The 18,493-nt window shown below is 49.8% G+C and overlaps 5 protein-coding genes across 5 annotated transcripts; 3 read left to right on the top strand and 2 right to left on the bottom strand.

Annotated features, from left to right (window-relative positions):
- Window positions 1-817: 817 nt before the first annotated feature.
- On the top strand, window positions 818-1,992 carry UHO2_01592 (uncharacterized protein; the record flags this gene model as incomplete). The annotated part of the gene is made up of 2 exons (XM_041554059.1): window positions 818-1,651; window positions 1,750-1,992. The coding sequence occupies 2 exons, from the start codon at window positions 818-820 to the stop codon at window positions 1,990-1,992; spliced, it is 1,077 nt and encodes a 358-aa protein (XP_041409993.1).
- An 81-nt stretch (window positions 1,993-2,073) lies between these two features.
- Window positions 2,074-3,237, bottom strand: UHO2_01591 (uncharacterized protein; the record flags this gene model as incomplete). The annotated part of the gene is made up of 1 exon (XM_041554058.1): window positions 2,074-3,237. One exon carries the CDS (start codon window positions 3,235-3,237, stop codon window positions 2,074-2,076), a length of 1,164 nt encoding a protein of 387 aa, XP_041409992.1.
- Window positions 3,238-3,569: 332 nt separating this feature from the next.
- UHO2_01590 (uncharacterized protein) lies at window positions 3,570-6,530 on the bottom strand (the record flags this gene model as incomplete). Its single annotated transcript, XM_041554057.1, has 1 exon — window positions 3,570-6,530. One exon carries the CDS (start codon window positions 6,528-6,530, stop codon window positions 3,570-3,572), a length of 2,961 nt encoding a protein of 986 aa, XP_041409991.1.
- Window positions 6,531-7,332: 802 nt separating this feature from the next.
- On the top strand, window positions 7,333-9,267 carry UHO2_01589 (uncharacterized protein; the record flags this gene model as incomplete). Its single annotated transcript, XM_041554056.1, has 1 exon — window positions 7,333-9,267. One exon carries the CDS (start codon window positions 7,333-7,335, stop codon window positions 9,265-9,267), a length of 1,935 nt encoding a protein of 644 aa, XP_041409990.1.
- Window positions 9,268-14,899: 5,632 nt separating this feature from the next.
- Window positions 14,900-16,396, top strand: UHO2_01588 (uncharacterized protein; the record flags this gene model as incomplete). Its single annotated transcript, XM_041554055.1, has 3 exons — window positions 14,900-15,207; window positions 15,304-15,989; window positions 16,080-16,396. The coding sequence occupies 3 exons, from the start codon at window positions 14,900-14,902 to the stop codon at window positions 16,394-16,396; spliced, it is 1,311 nt and encodes a 436-aa protein (XP_041409989.1).
- Between the last annotated feature and the right edge of the window lie 2,097 nt (window positions 16,397-18,493).

Genomic DNA, 18,493 nt, shown 5'->3' with positions numbered 1-18,493 from the left:
TCTTGGCCGATTTCACAGCTCCAACCTCAGGATCTTGAAAGGCAAGCCTGCGACTGAGCCGAGCAAGGGTGTGATGATCGGAGAGGAGCCCGGTCGGCGACGATGACGTGAGGCGTAGGCTGACAGGGCGGCGTCGCGTGCTCCGATGGCGACCGGTGAGAAGCTGGCAGAGTTCAGCCCTTGAGGCCAAGAAACCAAGCAGAAGCGTGTGTATCGACGAGGGCTAGGAACAGAACGAGGATGATGACTCTTTAGCATGGCGAAACTCAACAAAAGGTTTCCCGTGGAAGAGCGGAAGGTTGCACTGCCATGATGCTGGCTAACTTAGGACTGAATGTGCACAGACTGCCGAAATTCGAGAAGAAGCAGGGGAAGCGGTTAGACGACATGGCTTCTTTTGCTTAAAGTTGCCTGTCCCTTGCTTCTCCGCGTGTTATTAGAGAGGTTTCGGTTATTTAGCTACGACCAACGACGAACTCGTAAGCGAGTACGTCAGGGAGGTGGAGATGAGGGTGGTTCGGAAGCAACGACATTGTCAACAACCAACTCGGTTTTCGGACTGCGCAACTAAAAAAAATTCAGAAAAAAAAAACTATCCACGTGACGCGCCTGGTCGATTAATAAGCATGAGCTTACCAACCCGCGGCCCTCGGAACCGGCTGTTACAGTGAGATCCGTGAGCTGGCGAATGGTAGTAACTCGTGGTCGCGATCAGGCACGGGCCGGTAAAGTTAAGGTTCACAGCCTTCGGTCTCTATTACCCCGTATTTCTCTCACTTCATATACCCCACAATCAGCGCACTGCACTGCCGACAGCATGAACAGCAGCCAAGTCGCCGCTTCCGCACTCAGCACACTACCTCCTGTTGTGTCTGAAGAGCTGCAATCGCTCTCACGCAGTGGGGAGCTTGCAAATGTTATGGATCAAGTTGACGAGAATGAGGAGTTCCTTGCCGACGTCGACTGGCCAGCAAATCCACCACCGCCGCAAGGACCTCTTGTAACTAGTGCATCAGCATCAACTCCTGTATCTAGTTCACAAGCACCTCAAGCAATACAAAACAGTTCATTATCACGCTCTGCTTCACTGTCTGGGTCTCAGGGTTCGACACTCACGGGCAATCCTCAGTGGGATCCTGTTTCGATGGAGATCCTTGCCAAGGCCGTGCTCAACCGCAATCCAAACCACGCCCGCAACAACAGCGCAAAGGCGTCTGTGTGGGAGCCGATCTATCAAGAGTACAAGGCAGCATGTCGACAAAAACGTCTTCCTTTTCGTGAACTGTCTGCCACAAAGAAGAAATGGCGTGACATGGTAAAGAAGCGCCGAGGACGACATCAACTGAATGCTCGCTCCACTGGCGGTGTTGGAACGACGTCGGTGACAGAGAAGCTTATTGACGACTTCATTGCCACAGAAGGTGTCAATACAGCTGCAGCCCGTCGATCTCTTCCAAGCACGCCAACACCAAGATGCCGACGCCGTTTCGTGGAACTACCGGTTGATCGCGATCGACAGCAGTTTGCTGAGATTGCTCGCAACACAGGTGACGGAGGCCCAGCAGCAAGGTCTTTGACAACGCCAAGTGAAAGGGCTAGCCAGGAACACTCGGTGACTTCTGAGTCAGGGGATGATAGGGTTGGCATGCAGGTACGAAAGCGACCCAGGAACACCACAGCCGACGTGCTGTCTTCGATTGCTGAAGGCATGGAAATACACCGACAGCATGAACGTTTTTTTCGGGATAGACAGCTTCGATTCATGGAAGAATCACTCAAGGCTCAAATGGAGCTGTCAAAGGCACAGTTGAACGTCCAAACACGTGGACAAACAGAGATTCAAACGAAGATGGAATCGTTGGACAATCGAATGCGAGCAAGCCAGGAACAGACCGACAGGTTGGAGTCAATGGTATCAACAATGATGAGCATGATACGATCAAACGCCGCTGCAGGGCCCTCATGTGGCCAGAGACATCGCCGCAGCTCTAGATCCCGCTCCTCATCTCGTACAGAAGTATATAATGGTTTCGAACCCTCATCAGAACAGTGAATGTATATATCATTGCAATGCTATAGTACATTCTCCACAAGCGTCTCATCCTCGTTATCTGCCATAGCCTGTGATGGTACCCCGCTCTGAGACAGGGTGGGGTCCGGTGACACTATTGTTCGCCTTACCCGCCAGTTGCTGAAGTACTCTTCGAGGCTTGGTGGGGAGCAGTGAGGCCTCATGCTCACTTGGTTGCCGACAAGGCAGGTTTTTGCATTGAAGAGCAAGACGCCGACAAGCCAATCTTGTCCCACCGGCGTCAACCCGGTCTTCTGCTCCCGTTTGACGAAAAAACGCGGCCATTGCCGGGGTATCATACCAATAGACCATTCAACCTGTATACGAAACTTGTTCATGATGTGATTGAATGCATCTTGCATTGAACTGATGATGTTTCCTCCAAATGCCGTGACAATCGCTGCTGAGTTGCCATATGCTTGGTCCCCGTACAGATACATCTGCTCACCGGCTTCGTTCTTGGCGTTGTCTCTAGCCCAGCCCACAAGGTCTGTTTCTGCAACAACGTATGCATCATGGCGTCGATCAACGTACGGCATTGAGCAAAAGATCAGACCGTTTGGCAGCGAGATGAACTGATACTTGAGAGCATGACATTGTTTGGGACCGTTATACACAGTCTCCTGCTGAAAAACAGGCATGGCAATTGGTCGAACAGTATCATCAATTGCACCCCAGAACCTCGGAAGCTTGAACTTCCGCTGCACGGCTGCAGCATACTCCTCAAGCTTCCGAGGACAAACAAGCCGGTGTCGCGTTGATTGAACGCCCAGTAGGTGACCCCACCTCCGGTAGATCCACCTGCTAAGGTGTCGAACCACGCGGCTTATCCACGGGTGGGACCAACCGTACTGGCTTTCCAGAGACCGGAGAGACCGGTTCCGAAAGAAGGCACACAGCAGGAAGAAGGAAGACTTGCTATCAACACAGTCTTGCTCGCGTGTTCGGACAGGGTTGGGGATCTTCAATGCATCATGTATTGCTTCGAATTGTGCGAACGTGAAGCCTGTGTCGCCAAGGAAGTGCGACTGGTCAAGCTCTCGTTTGATCCTGCTGTAGCGGCGAGGCTCCAGGTTGGTTGGTGGCGCCCGCTGCGAGGCAGGAATTAGGGTTATGAAGTCAAAGTATTCACCGGAAAGTGTGTCACCGGTGTCCAACATCTGCATGATCGCGTCGAGAAGGTCCGTGTATCAACGGAAACGACAATACAACCGCAACATTAAGGTTCTTGAGATTGTGGGGTAAGAGAGATATGATGGTATTACTACAACCACAGCACAGGTCGGACGAGGATGGGGGCAATCACGTGGTTCATTTCTCACTATACTTTCACACTCCACTCATCATTAGTAAGCATTCATGTTACATTCCTCGCAAAAACATGCCATCGCCCAACTGCTGCTAATGTACAAGGTTCTTGGTCTGCGTCCACGCCCTACGTCGACTTGGCTTAACCTCGTGTGTGATAGATTCGTGCCTATAATCTAGATGACTGTATCTAATTCAAGCTGTTTTGAGCTTGCTTGGCCTTTTCACGCTCTTGCTTCTTCATCTTGCGTTCCATCTCAAGGAATGCTCGCATTGTCGGGTCCAAATCACCAATCACACGATCCACTTCACGTTGTGCTCTTTCCTTCATATCCTCTTCCGATGATGCTGCCGTGTTTGCTGCTCCGGCACTACTTTCAGCGGAAGCAGGATAGTCACCGAGCAGATCCTCACGCCATTCTTCGCGTGTGACAGGCGGTGAAAGCTGTGCCAGCTGGTTCCGCACCGATGAAAGTCGACTGTGGAAGTCCTCGAGATCTTCGGCGTAAATGTCGTAGGAGCAATGAGCACAACCAGACATGCAGCATTCTTCTGGCCCCGGCGGGGGAGGCTTGAGAGGGACCACAATGCCTCGGATTGTCGTAGGGCCCATGCTGATGCTTGGCTGGGCGTCCGCGTCCTCTGCGGCTGCACTGCTGCTGCCATGGCTTGGTTGCGTCTCTGCTGTGCTCACTTCAGCCGGTGTTGCTCCTCGACTGAGGTCAATGCCAGCTTTGCTGTCAGACTCGACGACATTAGCTGGCGTCTCTTGCATAGAAGCTGACGCTGTAGGGCCTGCGGCCAGTGATTCGACCTTATCTCCGACTTCAAGAGAGCCTGCGGAAGGGCCCTCTGCTTGCTGAGAGATCACGATCTTAGAGCGCGGGAAACGATCTGTCAGGTTTCGTCCGTATCTTCGCCTTTCGAGGCGCGTTTGTTCCTGCTGTTGTGCAGCTCGAAAGGCGTTATGAAAATATCGGCGCTGCTCGGATGAAAATGAGCCAAATGGACTGCTTGCGTTAACAGTGCTCGAGTTTGATGAAGAGGCAATGGCAGGCTCCGGACCGAAGGAATAGTCGGCTTCGATCTGTTCAAAGAGCGTTCGACAGCTGACATGTGCTTTCAGGCGGGCACATAGAAGGAATGCACCGCTGAGCTTGCGATTGAGACTGTATGTCTCCTGTGGCGGTGGAGTGAGTCGTTCTCGAAGCATCAAAGGAATCTGGGCTTTGACTCTATCCGTGATGGTCTGGTGCTCGAACGGATATGGGTTCGGTGCATCTGGACGGAAAGGTTCACCAAGAGCAATCATCGAATCGACATGAGCTCGCTCCATTCCTGGGCTCTCCTCGCCAGTGAGGTACCCTACTTTCCTCGACCAAGTCAGACATTCTTCGTAATCACCAGCAATGGCCGCTTGCAACATCTGCAGCCAGTTGTCCATAAACTCCTTCGAGTATTCTCTGGTGGCGCCAAAATCGATCAGCTGGATCTTGCCCGTCCTCTCGTTATAGAGGAAATTCGACCAGTTCGGATCTGTTTGCATTAGACGGAAGCGGAACAGTTCCGAGAGCGACAGGTTCAAGATAGACTGGGCGATGCGGTCTCGCATATCTTGAGGATATCGCGATGCTTGGCTCAGAGGCCGTCCACGCATCATCTCTGTGGTAAGCACTTTACCCGTGCAGAGGCTGTCGACCACCTTGGGCACCTCGAACTCGGAGGAGTCTTTCAAGATAGCACCAAAGCGTCGTCCCATCTCAGCTTCTCGCTCGTAGTCACACTCATCCTTGAGCTCGCGGCCCAACACGCGGAGGGTGTTTTCGAGAAAGAGACCCTTTGGCAGCAAAGCAGATGCAGAAACAAGCCATCGCAGGTATGAGAGGTCGGAGTCGATCGACTCGAAAACGCCGGGGAACTGTACTTTGACTGCCACCTTCTGTCCGGCCATCTTCGGATCCGGGAAGTCGTTTCGTAACACAGCAGAGTGTACCTGGCCGATCGAAGCGCTAGCAAAAGGAATGTCTTCGAACTCCTTGAAATGATGCTCGCGCCAATCCGAACCGCCCAGCTCCTGGCTCATGACCTTGTTCATCTGCCACACTGGCATGTAGTTGGCGCCGTTCTGGACACGCAGAAGGACTTGCTCGATCTGCGGTGGTAGCAGCTTGGTTTCTTGAATCGAAAGAAATTGGCCGAGCTTCAGCGCCGCTCCTCGCATCGTCGAGAGCTTGTCCACCAACCGTGCAACATTTTGTTCCGACATGAACATGCTGCTTGGCGCTGACCCATCAGTACCACCGGAAGAAGCGCGAAGAAGCGATCCGGCTGCACCGAAAGCAAGTCCAGCACCGAGGCCTCCGTAATGGAACAGACGACCTAAACGCGAAGAAGGGACCTTGGCTGCACGCAGTGGCACGTGCTTGGACTCCTTGGTTGCATCGTACTCTTCGAAGTCGACTGGAAGCGATGACGGCTCTCGTATCGGAGGGATTTCGACTTTGACATCCTCTGGCTTCAATACCTTTTCGCCCTCTGGCAGAACTTGCGCCTTGGTCACAGGTGCGGCCGTTGCCGGCGGTTGGTCCTCGGTTCGAGATACATTTTCGACGGTAATTGCGTGGGGGGTAATGGATCGTGACTCTGGCGCATCATGTTCAGTCTCATAGGCAGCCTTTGCGGCGAGTGCATCCACAGAAGACGTCGCAGTGGAGGGCGTGACAGCCAGTTCCGGCGGAGAAGGTTTGAGGGGTATTGCAGATGTAGAGGCTGAAGACTCTACCGCTCCTTGAATGTTTTGATTCGCTTTGACGTCTTCTGTAGAGCATTGTGCAGGACTAGGAGTTGGTACTGTCTCTGCCTTGAATGCCTTACTCGGCCACGGCCTGCTGATGGGAGGGTTCGCCTGAAGAGAGGCGTCAGCTTCACGATGTGGATGGGACGATGCGGAACAAGATTGCGATGGAGCAGCGTTTGCAGCATCGCTCTTTTCTACAGTAGAGCTCGCCTTCAAGGTCTGGCTAGGCCATGGTCGTGCTGACGTAGAGGTAGCGACCTTGTTCGCACCATTGGGAGACAAGACTACACCTTTGGCGATTCGGCACAAGGTCGATGCTATTGCAGCAGCATCCCTAAGAGAGGAGTGGCTCATCGCCGCGTTTGAGTAGCAGCCCTCCCCGCTATTAGTGATCGAGAGGAACTAACAGGAACTCGAGAATGTGTTGATGTTGTTGGACAGAAATATGCCGTCGAGGGACAGAGGACTCGAACACTGTCAGAAGAAATGTCGTCGTGCTCGGATCAGCGCAGCCTTTTTTTACTTTTTTTTTTTTTTTTTTTTTTTTTTTTTTTTTTTTTTTTTTTTTTTGCTTTGCCGAGCCTTTCCGGCTTCCGCCCTCCACACAGAAGAGCTCACGCCCATATATGTACCACAAAACTCAGCCGTCAAAAAATATAAAGGCTCATCCATGCTCGACTTGACTTGCTGAGAACCTACTCAACCCTTTGTCTCGGAGTCCGTTGATAGCACGTTCGGGCCTTAGAAGCTCAGGCTCCCTGCCGAACGCCCCGGCTCCACTTGGTCTCGAAGGAAGTGACGAGGCGATGATGAGCTGGCTTGATGAAAGCGCTCCGAGTCAAGGCTAAAATTTAGGGTCTCGGAAGTTGATTTTTTGGAATTTAAGGCCGTGAACGAGGCTTCGGGGTCTTGACAGGAGTCGCTGCAAGCACATGTACAACCACCAAGAGCTCGTATCAATCTCCTCTACCTTTCCACTAGTCATCACCATCAGCTCGGGACTTGACGTCACCGCATCACGCGCTGAAGGGCCAACTGCGCCAGACATAAATCTCGGACGACCTCTCGGTGGACTGTTAGCCTTGAATCGCTTCGACCAGTGTCGACCACACTCGCCTTCATGATCCGATAGAGTAGATTTGACGTGGCGATAAAGATGGTCGTTGTCGCCACAATCGGGAGTCCACACGGCTCATGGCTACTGCTGCTGCTCGTCGTCTTGATTGGTTTCCCGCATGCGCTGGCGCAGCAGGTCTCACCAGCTCCATCATTGTCTGCATCTTCGAGAGCACCGCTGCCGCCTTCCACGACAAGATCAGCGATCCCAGGTCGAGCCACATCCATCTACAACGCTACCGTTAATGCAGTAGCTCTGAACGACTCGATCATTGCAAGATCACGCATCGACCTCAATGCTACTCAAGGTGCTTTCTTTAACTTTACTCTGCCACCAACCGCTTTCTCTGAAGACAATCGAACAGCGACGGTATGGACATCAGTATCGCTCTGCAGTGGACCCGCTATTCCGCCGTACAATACTTCGAACACAACACTGCTAGAATCCATAGACAAGACAGCGACACAAGCCCGTCGATCAACACTGGCATCGCTGTGGATCTCGGACAATGAACTCTTTCAGCAGCCTGGACCTGCTAACGCGAGCGTATTGGATTCCAATAACATCGGCTATGCGCAAGGCGGCTGGACATCCGTGGAGGTGGACGTGCAGCAGAGCGGCGACAACAGCTCAGAGACACTCTGGATTGGCGTTTGGCCCCCTGCTGACAGTCGCAATGTCACACCAGGAACTTACCAGTTTCAAATCGTTGCGAGCACACGTGCAAAGATGGAGTCGGTCGACTATACTCGCAGACCGACGATAGACGACACTGACCAGACTCGCGCATTGATATCCTCCTTCAACTATACGACAACTTCACCGCCGACTCTGGATGCTATCGTGCTCCCGACGTTTGGGAGCAACTCGTTAGCGGACGCGGACTACTTCAACTCATCCTTCTGCGCCATCGCTGACGCATGGTCGGATGTGCTGAACAGCAACCAGCCAGTCTCGATCAATAGAAGCGACACGAGACGAGGGACTGAAGCTAGTATGCAGGACGACACACGACGTCGATTTGAGGTGTCGGGCTTAGATGCTGGCACCAATTACACGGTTTGGCTTGTCGAGACTACCAATCTGGAGCAAGGCTCGGCACAGAGCGTCAGCACCACCCTCTTCCCAGCTATCAAGATGAAGACCAAACGCAGCGACAACTGTCGACTCGTGTACGATGTACCCTTCTGCCCCAATGTGGCCTATTCGATCCCGGTCAACCCATCGGTCTCGACTACAACAGCATTGTCCGCAGTGGAAGAGTTTGTCACGCCTCAATACTCAAATTTCAGCATGATGATCGACACCTTCCCTTGCGGCGATCGCGACTTTGGCATGTATTCGTACGTGCAGACGTGCGACAAGTGTAAGAAGTCGTATCAAGACTGGCTTTGCGCCGTTGCGATGCCAAGATGCACAGATCCTCTGGAGGATCCAGAAACGCAGTCTCGCGCAACACAGGACAGCACCCAGTTGACTGGTGCACCAACCGGTCTTAACACCAAGCTGCTCCCTTACATCGTCAATCGCAATGGCAACGGCAGCAGTGCGCTCACTTCGCGCCACGACTTCATCGATAAGCAGCTTCGACCCGGTTTCTATGGCGAGCTATTGCCTTGCATCTATACATGCTACTTTGTGGAGCGTACGTGTCCGCCATTAATTCAATGGGCCTGTCCCGTATGGGATGTCACGGCACAGCGCGATTACGGGACCTTTGCCGACAGTGGACCTGAAGGTATCGGAGCAGCCGAGAATGGAGGATCGGGCAAAGACGGGATGCGTTGGGGAGGATATCAACGCTACATAGCCACAGATGCATTCGGAAATACCTATTGCAACTCGATGGGCGTCGACTTCTTGCTGCGCGAATCCAACGCAGCTTCGAGCAGGTGCTCTTCAGCTGTGGCCATCTTGTTTGGCACATCCGCCATTGCGGTAACAACATCGCTATTGATCACTTTCGCATTCTAAGTCTGTGCCCTCACAGCGCAACGTTCACTTTACTACAATCTCCCTTCTCCTCACATGGACATTCACAACAGTTTTGTCAAACATCTTTCGTCGCATTTGCACATTTGCATTGTCGGGTTCTCTCGATTTTAGAAATAGGTTACCATCGATCCCATAAACCGTTCGCATAGACATTGCGCGTAGCGCGGCGCTTTTGATTGTAATCCCGTCTGGACTCAATCGCACGAAACAAGAATCAGGAAAAAACTAAGTGGATTGCGGACAAGGACCCGTGAAGTCCTCGAAGCTCGACAAGGAGGCTCCCGGCCTGCCGTAACAGGGGCCGGTCGAGCGCAGAAACGAGCGGCAAGGGAGGGAATACAGGGAGGGCAAGAAAAAACAAACCAGGCAGCTAACAGTGCACCTGGCTTGGTGATGATGGAGATGATGGTAGCTAAGAGAGGAGTGACGAAACAGAGAGTCTTGGTGAAGAGTGTCTCTGCTCCGCTCTTCATAGAGCGGAGCAAAAAATTTCGATTGTTTTGAGTCCAGCCCAGACGCGCACGCCATCATGAATGATCACGTGATGCATTTCTGTTGCAATTCAGTTGAAGATGCGACGGAGGTTTTCAATTGCCGGCTTGCCGAAGCTCGCAATTGCTGAAACTCAGGATAGCCAAATCCAACCATTGCCAAGGATACCAAAGTTGAAGTTGCAACGGAATTACCAGGAGTTTAGCCGAGATGCGAGAAAGCCGAGTCACTGAGGAATTGAAGAACAAATGTGCATGATTGACATGTGGCGACCAATTAGGAGGTGCTTGTGAAAGACAATGCTGAGGCACAAGAGAGACAATGCCAAGGTGACATGTGTCACACTCAATTAAGTGGGAGGCAACAGGGGTTCACAACAAAGGACTAAAGGTATATATACAAGCAATACTGTAGACATAGTTCATGAGAAATTCTAAGTGTTGCATCTATCTTACACCTGTGTGAAAGGAGCTAGAACATAGCCCAGATGAAGTGGTGTACTGCATAACTTCAACTGATTAAGAGTCTGAAGCTCTAAACTCTCTCCCTCACAATCACTACAACCAACCATGGTAGACAAAACCAATCCCCAAGCCAGTGCCAGCAAAACCACCAAGAGGTCCAAAAGAGTAAAGAGGGTGACAGTCATCCAACAGACACAGCCCAAGAACACAGCCAACAACAACAATGAAATTGAGGATGAACTAGAATACAAATCTGATGATGAAGACCCCAGCAAGCAATACAGCTTCTGTACTGGCTAAACTACTTGAGCTGGTGCTGAAGCTCACATCCCAGAACTACTACAGCTGGAGCGCCCATGTGAGTTCCTTCCTCCGATCCATACAGTCCCTGCCCAGAGTTTGGGGACAGGGTCCAATAGACAATAAATCAACTGTCTGATAGCATACCTTCCATCTGCTTGGAGGAGTGATCTCTCATAAGTGTCAGACTGAGCAAAACACACAGTGAGCAAGCTCAAAAGAAGAGCTTTCAATTGCAGTGAGTCTCAGAGCCAACTAATACTTGAGCAGACCTCCATGCTTAGTAAGCACTTGCTCCATGCAATGCTCCATTGAGTTGATCACAGGGTTGATATGTTTGAGTGTGATCTGGGTGTTCCACACTTCCTCTGCAGCTCTTGCAAGTTCATCCTGGGTTTTTGGAACCAGCAAGCACTTACCAAGCAAGTTTTTGAATACATACCATATGTTCTCAATAGGATTCAGATCTGGCAAAGCTGGCAGGTGTTCCTGCATCTTAATGTTGTATTTGGCCCACTGTTGCTTGCAGATAGCAGCCTGATGACAGCTGCTGCCATCTTTGACAACCAACAGGCTGTCAGAGTATGCACTAACAGCAGTTACGGCATCCTGGAGCAGGCCATTGATGATCCAATCATGATATCTGACAGCTGTGAGGTTCTTGGTGTCATGGGCCTGGATGCTCAAGAAGCAGGAGGGTCACTGGTTCATATGGAAGGAGCATAGGTATCGAAGATCTAGTTGATACCAGTAGAGAGCATGGTCGTAGTGCAGTCTCCATGGAGACCATGGACTCCTACAGACTCACATGCAAAGGAGGACCGAGCCATATGCGAGGAGGGCCAGGCACAGCCATGAAGAGGACCAAGCTCAAGGAGCTGTAAGCGGTCGCGCGCCAGAGACTAGCTGGGGTTGATTGAGTAAGGACTACTCAATATGATTTGCCTAAATGTAACCAAGCGTCGTCGCCTAGTAGTCTTGACTGACCGCCTTGAACACTCCATTCAGAGGTTGTGCAGCATGGACGTTGTTTGTTGGTGAGTGTGTGATACACCCTCCCCTACAGTACAAGTGTTTGTAGTACTGTTGATATGCTCTTGGATGTCGTCTGGACCATGATATGCCAATCACCTACAGAGGACATGAGTTACTGGACCACTGGTGTGAAACACTGCCTACAATAACCAACTGGACCACTGGTGTTGAGCAACACCACCTACAGCAAGGAACTGGACCGCTAGTGTGAAGAACACCACCTACAGTTGTCGACTAATGGTGATACAACACACATGTTGAGAGTTGTTGCAAGAGCACTGCTATTGCAAAGATATGTAACCTAGTAAGTATAGAGTAAGTAGTAAAGTTTCAGAGTGGATGCTGGTCCACTCGAATGCTATGGTAGAAAGAGAGTATTTATATGTTCAATCGGTGTTTTCCCTCGACACCTATCCTGCTCCTCTTGAGGGGCCTTTGTCCCCTGTTAGGCACTGCCTTGCCCTGCTGGCATCATCCCCTTCAATACTGTGCTCCTACTGTTTTGCTCAGCGTAAGGGTTATGCAACACTGCCCTCTCGCCTTCATGCTCTCCTTCTGTCTGATGTGTGATGCCCCCCCCCCCCTTTCGGCATGGCCCCCTTTCGTCTTAATCTTGTGAATCCCCTTTTGAACCTCGTGACCATACCCCCTGATCATGTGGTCACATTGGCTCAGTTCCAACTCAACTTGTTCAGATCGGCTGACTAGTTGAAGTGTGCTGATTCGACTGACTCTGATGTTGGCACAGCTCTGAATACTTGTTTGGATCAGCCAACTAGTTGAAGCATGCTGATCCAACTGACTCCGACATCGGCACAGCTCTGAATACCTGTTTGGATCGGCCGATTAGTTGAGGCATGCTGATCCGGCTGCCTATGTCATCGGCATAGCTCTGAGTACTTGTTCAGATCGGCTGACTCGTTGAAGCGTACTGGTCTGGCTGACTCCAACCAATCCCATGAGATCGATCTGGATTCCCAGGGTTCGATCGATCTCGTAAATCATGTGCACTGCCAACCCGATTAATCTCGTTGATCCCTGATGGTTGTCGACTCTGGTCAATCTGGCGCACCCTTCATATGTTGATCTTCTGCGCACCCTTCATATACTGCTCCGTTATGCGACATTATCATAACTGCCGCTGATCATTTGGCGCACTCTCTTGCGCAGGCCAGCCGTCCCTGTGACAGGAGCATGCAGATGGTTACCACTCAGGGGCTCGAGAGACAAGAGTCAAAGGAACTGTCACCGGTCAAAGGAGAAGGAGCAGTGTATAGGACACCGGTAAGCAGGTCCTGAGGAGGAGGAGCAGTGTCGAAGGAGTCGACACCAGGTCATGAGGAGGAGGAGCAGTGTCGAAGGAGTTGATACCAGGTCATGAGGAGGAGGAGCAGTGTCGAAGGAGTTGACACCACTCAGGAGGCACAGGGGTGCCAAGCAGGAGAGGCCCCTGAACAGTACTCGATGAAGAAGGTACTCTCTGGAGAGAGAGCAGGAGCAGCATTGCTGGCGATGCTGTGAAGAGGTATATAACCATGCTTTCTCATCATCATAGGTCGAGTGGATCCTCATCCACTCTACTCACCATACAACTAGTCAATACTTTAGAAACATAAGTACTCATTAGTTACAGTCAGCATAGCAGCAATCTATCAAGGTTGCTCCTCATCATAGTGTGTGTGTTGTATCACCACTACCTGATGTCCGAAGGCGCCCATAGCAGGTTAGTGGTCCGGATCAAGATAGAACCAAAGGCAGTAGTCCACTGAGGTCCGGGGATCACCTCAAGCATCAGTCAGCACACTGGACACTCGTGTTGATGCCACCAACCTTATCACCAACACCATCAACCTCATTATCATCGACACCACCAATCTCATCACCAACACCATCAACCTCATCATCATCAACACTCACACCAGACCTTGGTGTCATCATAATCGAAGCATTGATATTGATCGTGCTGAGCTACCCCTGAACGGAGTGTCCACAGAGGTCAGCCGAAACCTATGATAGTATATACAATGAATGCCACCTGCTGTCACTGTGCAACTTGATAGTCACCAAATGACTAGCTCGCCGAGACAGATACCGAGACAATAGCTGTTGCACACTTGATAGTCACCGAGTATCTCGACAGACCGACCTGGGTTTCAGGCGCGAGACCCCTGACACTTGGCAGGATCCCATTGATTAGCTGACCCCAGCCACTTCTTTCTTGGAGCCAATGGGAGCACAATCAACAGGGTTTTAAGGTTGTATGCAATGCTGGCCCATACCTGGATGCTGAAACAGCCAGAACAGAATGTCAGAACCATGTTGTTGATGTCTTCTTGAGTGTTTTTCTGGCAACTAACCCATGTGCATCTGGGCTGGTAGCCAACCTTGACAGCTGCCTTGTCCATGAACAGCACACCCCTCCAATCAGTGGTGCTGTTAGCCTTGGCCCATTCTAGACATTTATGCTGGTTTTTGGCTGTCAGAAACAGCTTTCAGAGCACAATCTGGCAGTTAATACTGGCCCAGTATGCTGCTTTCCGGAGCTGCATAACTGGAATGCCACCAAGCAATGCTGACAGCTGTCACCATGATAGAAATGGGTTTTTGAGTACCTCATGCTGAAGGTATTGGTCTGAGGTAGCTGTCCAGGAGCACAGACAGCCAGATTGTGCTTTTGTTTTGAAGGTACCATGCTCCTTAAAGTTATGGATGGTCTTGTGAACTGCTGTTTTGGAAATGCCACTTAGCTCTGCAATTTGTCAAATTGGCAGCCCAGTATCATGCATTGCAATGATTGAAGCATGCTTGCTTGGAGAGAGCTCATTGCCACAGACCATGTCAGCATTTGAAGTGTTCTTGATTAGTATGATGGCAGTGCTATTGCTCAATGATGATGACGACCTGAATGTGGGGTAACTGACTAAATCGGGAAATTACCCAATTGTCCTCAAACTTCTGCACAGGGACTGTACCGTACACCATGGAACACCTCGAAGGAACATACAATGCAGGACACCCAAAGTGGAGCCAATTGTTCAATGATGCATTAACCAATGCAGTGCAGGGTACTATTGACACCATAGGAGAATTCAACATCAACTACCTTCTCCTTGACATCATTAGGGAATACCTTACTTTCAACCAAGTCTGGTAAAGGATCAAAAACAGCTTAGGAAATGAGGCCACCAGAACTTCCTGTCAACTTGCCTTAATCACACAACTAGGTGACATTAGAATGTTCCACACCAATGTTTGAAAGCTGATACAAGAGATAAGAGCTATCCAGGCCAAAGGAAGCATACTGGGAAGGCCATTCACCAATGACATGCTATTCTCCTACCTCCAGAAATGTACAATTCGCCACCCTGTGTACAGAGAAACAGTCACCACAGTTCAGCAACTCAGCTTCAATGCTCTTGCCACAGCCCTCAGTGCATGACAATCAGCATTGGAGAGCATTCCCAGCCAGAAACTCGACCCCCAACAAGCCAAAGCTAGGGTTGCTGAGAACAGCAACCAAGAAGGATCCAGCAAGGAATCAGACAAGAATAATGGTGGCAAAAATGCAAGGGCTGAATACAGGCCATGAAGGATCTGATGTTTTGTGTGCAGATGTTTTGGACATGGAGTGAGACAATGTGATGCATCAGTTAGCATCCCAAAGGATTCCCCCCTCACTGAGTCTAAGTAGGAAACCTGGTGCTCACTGACTCCAGGCTGGCAGAAGATCTCAGATCCAAAGGAGAATACTCATTGGATCCTGGATTTGGGAGCTAGGCATCTTCACTGCTGGCAGCGAGGTCTTGGAGGCAACTGCTGTGGGGGATGTTAGCATAACAACCAAATATGGAGACATATTGCTCCAGAACATTTTGTATGTTAAGAATCTCAATATCAATCTATTATCAACCATGTCTTTGACAGATGAAGGAGCACAGGTGACCTTAGACCATACAGGCAGCCAGATACATCTGGCAAATGGAATAATACTTAAGATATCAAAGAATAGTAAATGTGGATTACTAGAGTTCCAAGGTGATACATGGCAAGAAAATGCAATGACAGTGTCAACACAACCACTTGAAGGTGTCAGCAAAGAATTTGAGCCAATTGTAGAGAAACATGGAACATCCACCCAACAACTGTGGCATGAACACCTGGGACACCCAGGCCGAGACAAAGCTAAGGCCATCACCAAAAGAATAGGAAATGACCCCACAATGCAAATGGACCCAGATACAGCTCTGACATGTGAGCAGTGTATATGGTCCAAGAGCACAATTGCATGGATGGGGCAAGGTAGTGGAGAAAGGTCTGCTGCCCCCCTTGATCTCATACACATAGATCTGATCATTGATGCATCACATGCAACAGAGCACACATGCATATTGGTGCTGGTTGATGATCACAGTAAGTACATGTATGCCCAGCCATTATTATGAAAGAGTCAGGCATTTATGCAGCTCAGAAAGGTAGTCACATTTCTTGAAACACAGACAGGCAGAAGCTTAAAGGTGATTTGGTCTGATCAAGGAGGCGAATGGAAAAGTAATGAAGCATTAGAATGGTTGCAAGACAAAGGTAACAAATGGCAAACTACTGTAGGACAGAATAGCAATCAAAATGGACAGGTAGAGAGAATGAACAGAAGCCTGGGTGAGAAGATGAGAGCACTGTTGATGCAGAGGGGACTGCCAAAGAGCTTCTGGCCCTATGCAATCAGAGCTGCTGCCTTCAAGATGAATCTCACTCCAAATGTGGATAACAAGTTACCATACCAAGCAATGTTCAAGAAACCACTGGATTGGCTCATCTGACTCCTATGAGTGTTTGGATGTCTTGCCTGGGTGAATGTTCCGAAAGTAAAACAATATGACAAGAAGTTAGATCAGTGGGCCATTGCTGCCATATTCATAGGATATAGCTTAGAGAGAAAAGGGTGACTGTAATCTTCTGGAGTAATTTGGCCAAGTTCCTAGAGGACAAGAGTTGGTCAGATCGCACCGATCGGCAACCAATAAACATGGGCCCACCACCAGCTTTAATGGATGAAGAGGAAACAGATGATCTTGGGTATACTGAAAAGGACTTATTCGATGATAGAGACATGGATCCATTGGAAGAGTATATCAGCATGGAGGAAGCAACTGGATCCAATGAGAGCAAGATGCTGTATACCAAGAACGAAACGTTCCAGGCAGAACTGGAAGAGGAAGACACAGGGGAGCACAGAATGGACCTGACCAGCATTGCATTCGGACTCAAAGCCACAGACATCAAAGAAGCGAAGAACCTCAACCCAACGGTTCGAGAGGCATTAAGTGGACCAAACAAGAGATTCTGAGAGGAGGCAATGCTTGTGGCGAGAGGATTCACACAGAAGGAGGGCATTGATTACACGAAAATATTTGCACCAGTGGTGCCGATTCAATCAATCAGAGGGGTATTGGCAGTTGCTGCAGTACAAAACTGGGAGGTGGATTTGATTGACATCAAACAAGCATACCTCAACTCAAGCCTACAACACAATGTCTACCTAAGGCCACTGGTTGGGGCTGAGGTTCCCCAGGGCAAGGTGCTGAAACTCATCAAAGGACTGTATGGCCTGAAGCAGTCAGGCAGGGAATGGAATGCTGAGTTGGATTCACACCTTTGGAAGATCAGCTTTCATTGTATGCCAAGCACACCATGCTTGTATACAAGAGGGATGGGAGAAGAGATCACAGTCATTACTGCATATGTGGATGATATGCTGATAACATCACTCAGCCAAAAGGAGGTAATTCGTACGAAAGCAGAAATAATGGATAAGTGGGGAACTGAGGATAATGGACCAATCTGGGAGTTCCTTGGAATCAAAATCACTAGAGACCAGGAGCTAAAGCGAATATCATTGGATCTAACAGCATACATCTGGGCAATGGTGAGCAAGTGGTTAGAAAGATCAAATCAAAAGTCATGGATACCAATGCTAAGCATAACAACAATTGCCAAAAGCAGTAAATGTGCCCCAACACAAATCAAGGAATATCAGGAACTGGTGGGACAACTCCTCTGGGTGTCCAACATGGTATGACCTGACATCTCATTTGCCACCAGAGTCCTAGCAAGGTATATGTTGACCCTGACCATTGGGGCACAGGACACTGCACTACATGTGCTAAAGTACCTTAATCAGACAAACCAGTATCAACTACACTTAGGAGGGAACATGATTACAGATGCAAGTCAACCAGTGGTCATGTATACTGATGAGAATTGGGCGTCAGACCCAACAAACAGGTGCAGGAGCACATCTGGCACAGTCATGTATGTCTATGGATGCCCAGTGAGTTGGAAGTCCCCTGTGCAAAAGTGTGTAGCATTGTCAGCAGTGGAGGCAGAGTTTGTTGCTGCCTCAGAAGCTGCAAGAGAGGCCCTCTTCTTCTCACACTTGCTCAGGGATCTAGGAATACCAAATATGAAGCCAGTGCTATGCACTGACAGTCAAGGATGTATCCAGGTGAGTAAAGATCCAGCAAAACATTGGAAGTTAAAGCATATCAATACCAGATATTATTTCATCAGGGATCATGTACAGGATGGGGATGTTACAATAGAGTATGTATGGATGGCAGAGAATGTAGCAGATGTGCTAACAAAACTGCTGAAAGGGGTGGATACATCACAACTAGTGGAACTGATAGGCCTGGGAACACCATCGAAGGGGGGAGTTGAAGTTGCGACAGAATTGCTGTCAGCGGTCACATGCCCAAAACCTGATATCTGTAATAGAACCACGTCTATTACGAATTCTGTCGAGATATGTGACAACACTTGTGGTATTATGATTTTTGGCAAGATATGTAGTAGAGACATCTCTATTACTTTTCTTGCTCGAAGATGCAGTAGTGGTTTTGCTATTGCAGGTTTCG

Source organism: Ustilago hordei (assembly GCF_900519145.1).
Source record: "Ustilago hordei strain Uho2 genome assembly, contig: UHO2_contig_02, whole genome shotgun sequence".
Lineage (NCBI taxonomy): Eukaryota > Fungi > Basidiomycota > Ustilaginomycetes > Ustilaginales > Ustilaginaceae > Ustilago > Ustilago hordei.
The sequence above is the reverse complement of the archived record's forward strand: the minus strand, read 5'-3'. Positions and strand labels throughout refer to the sequence as shown.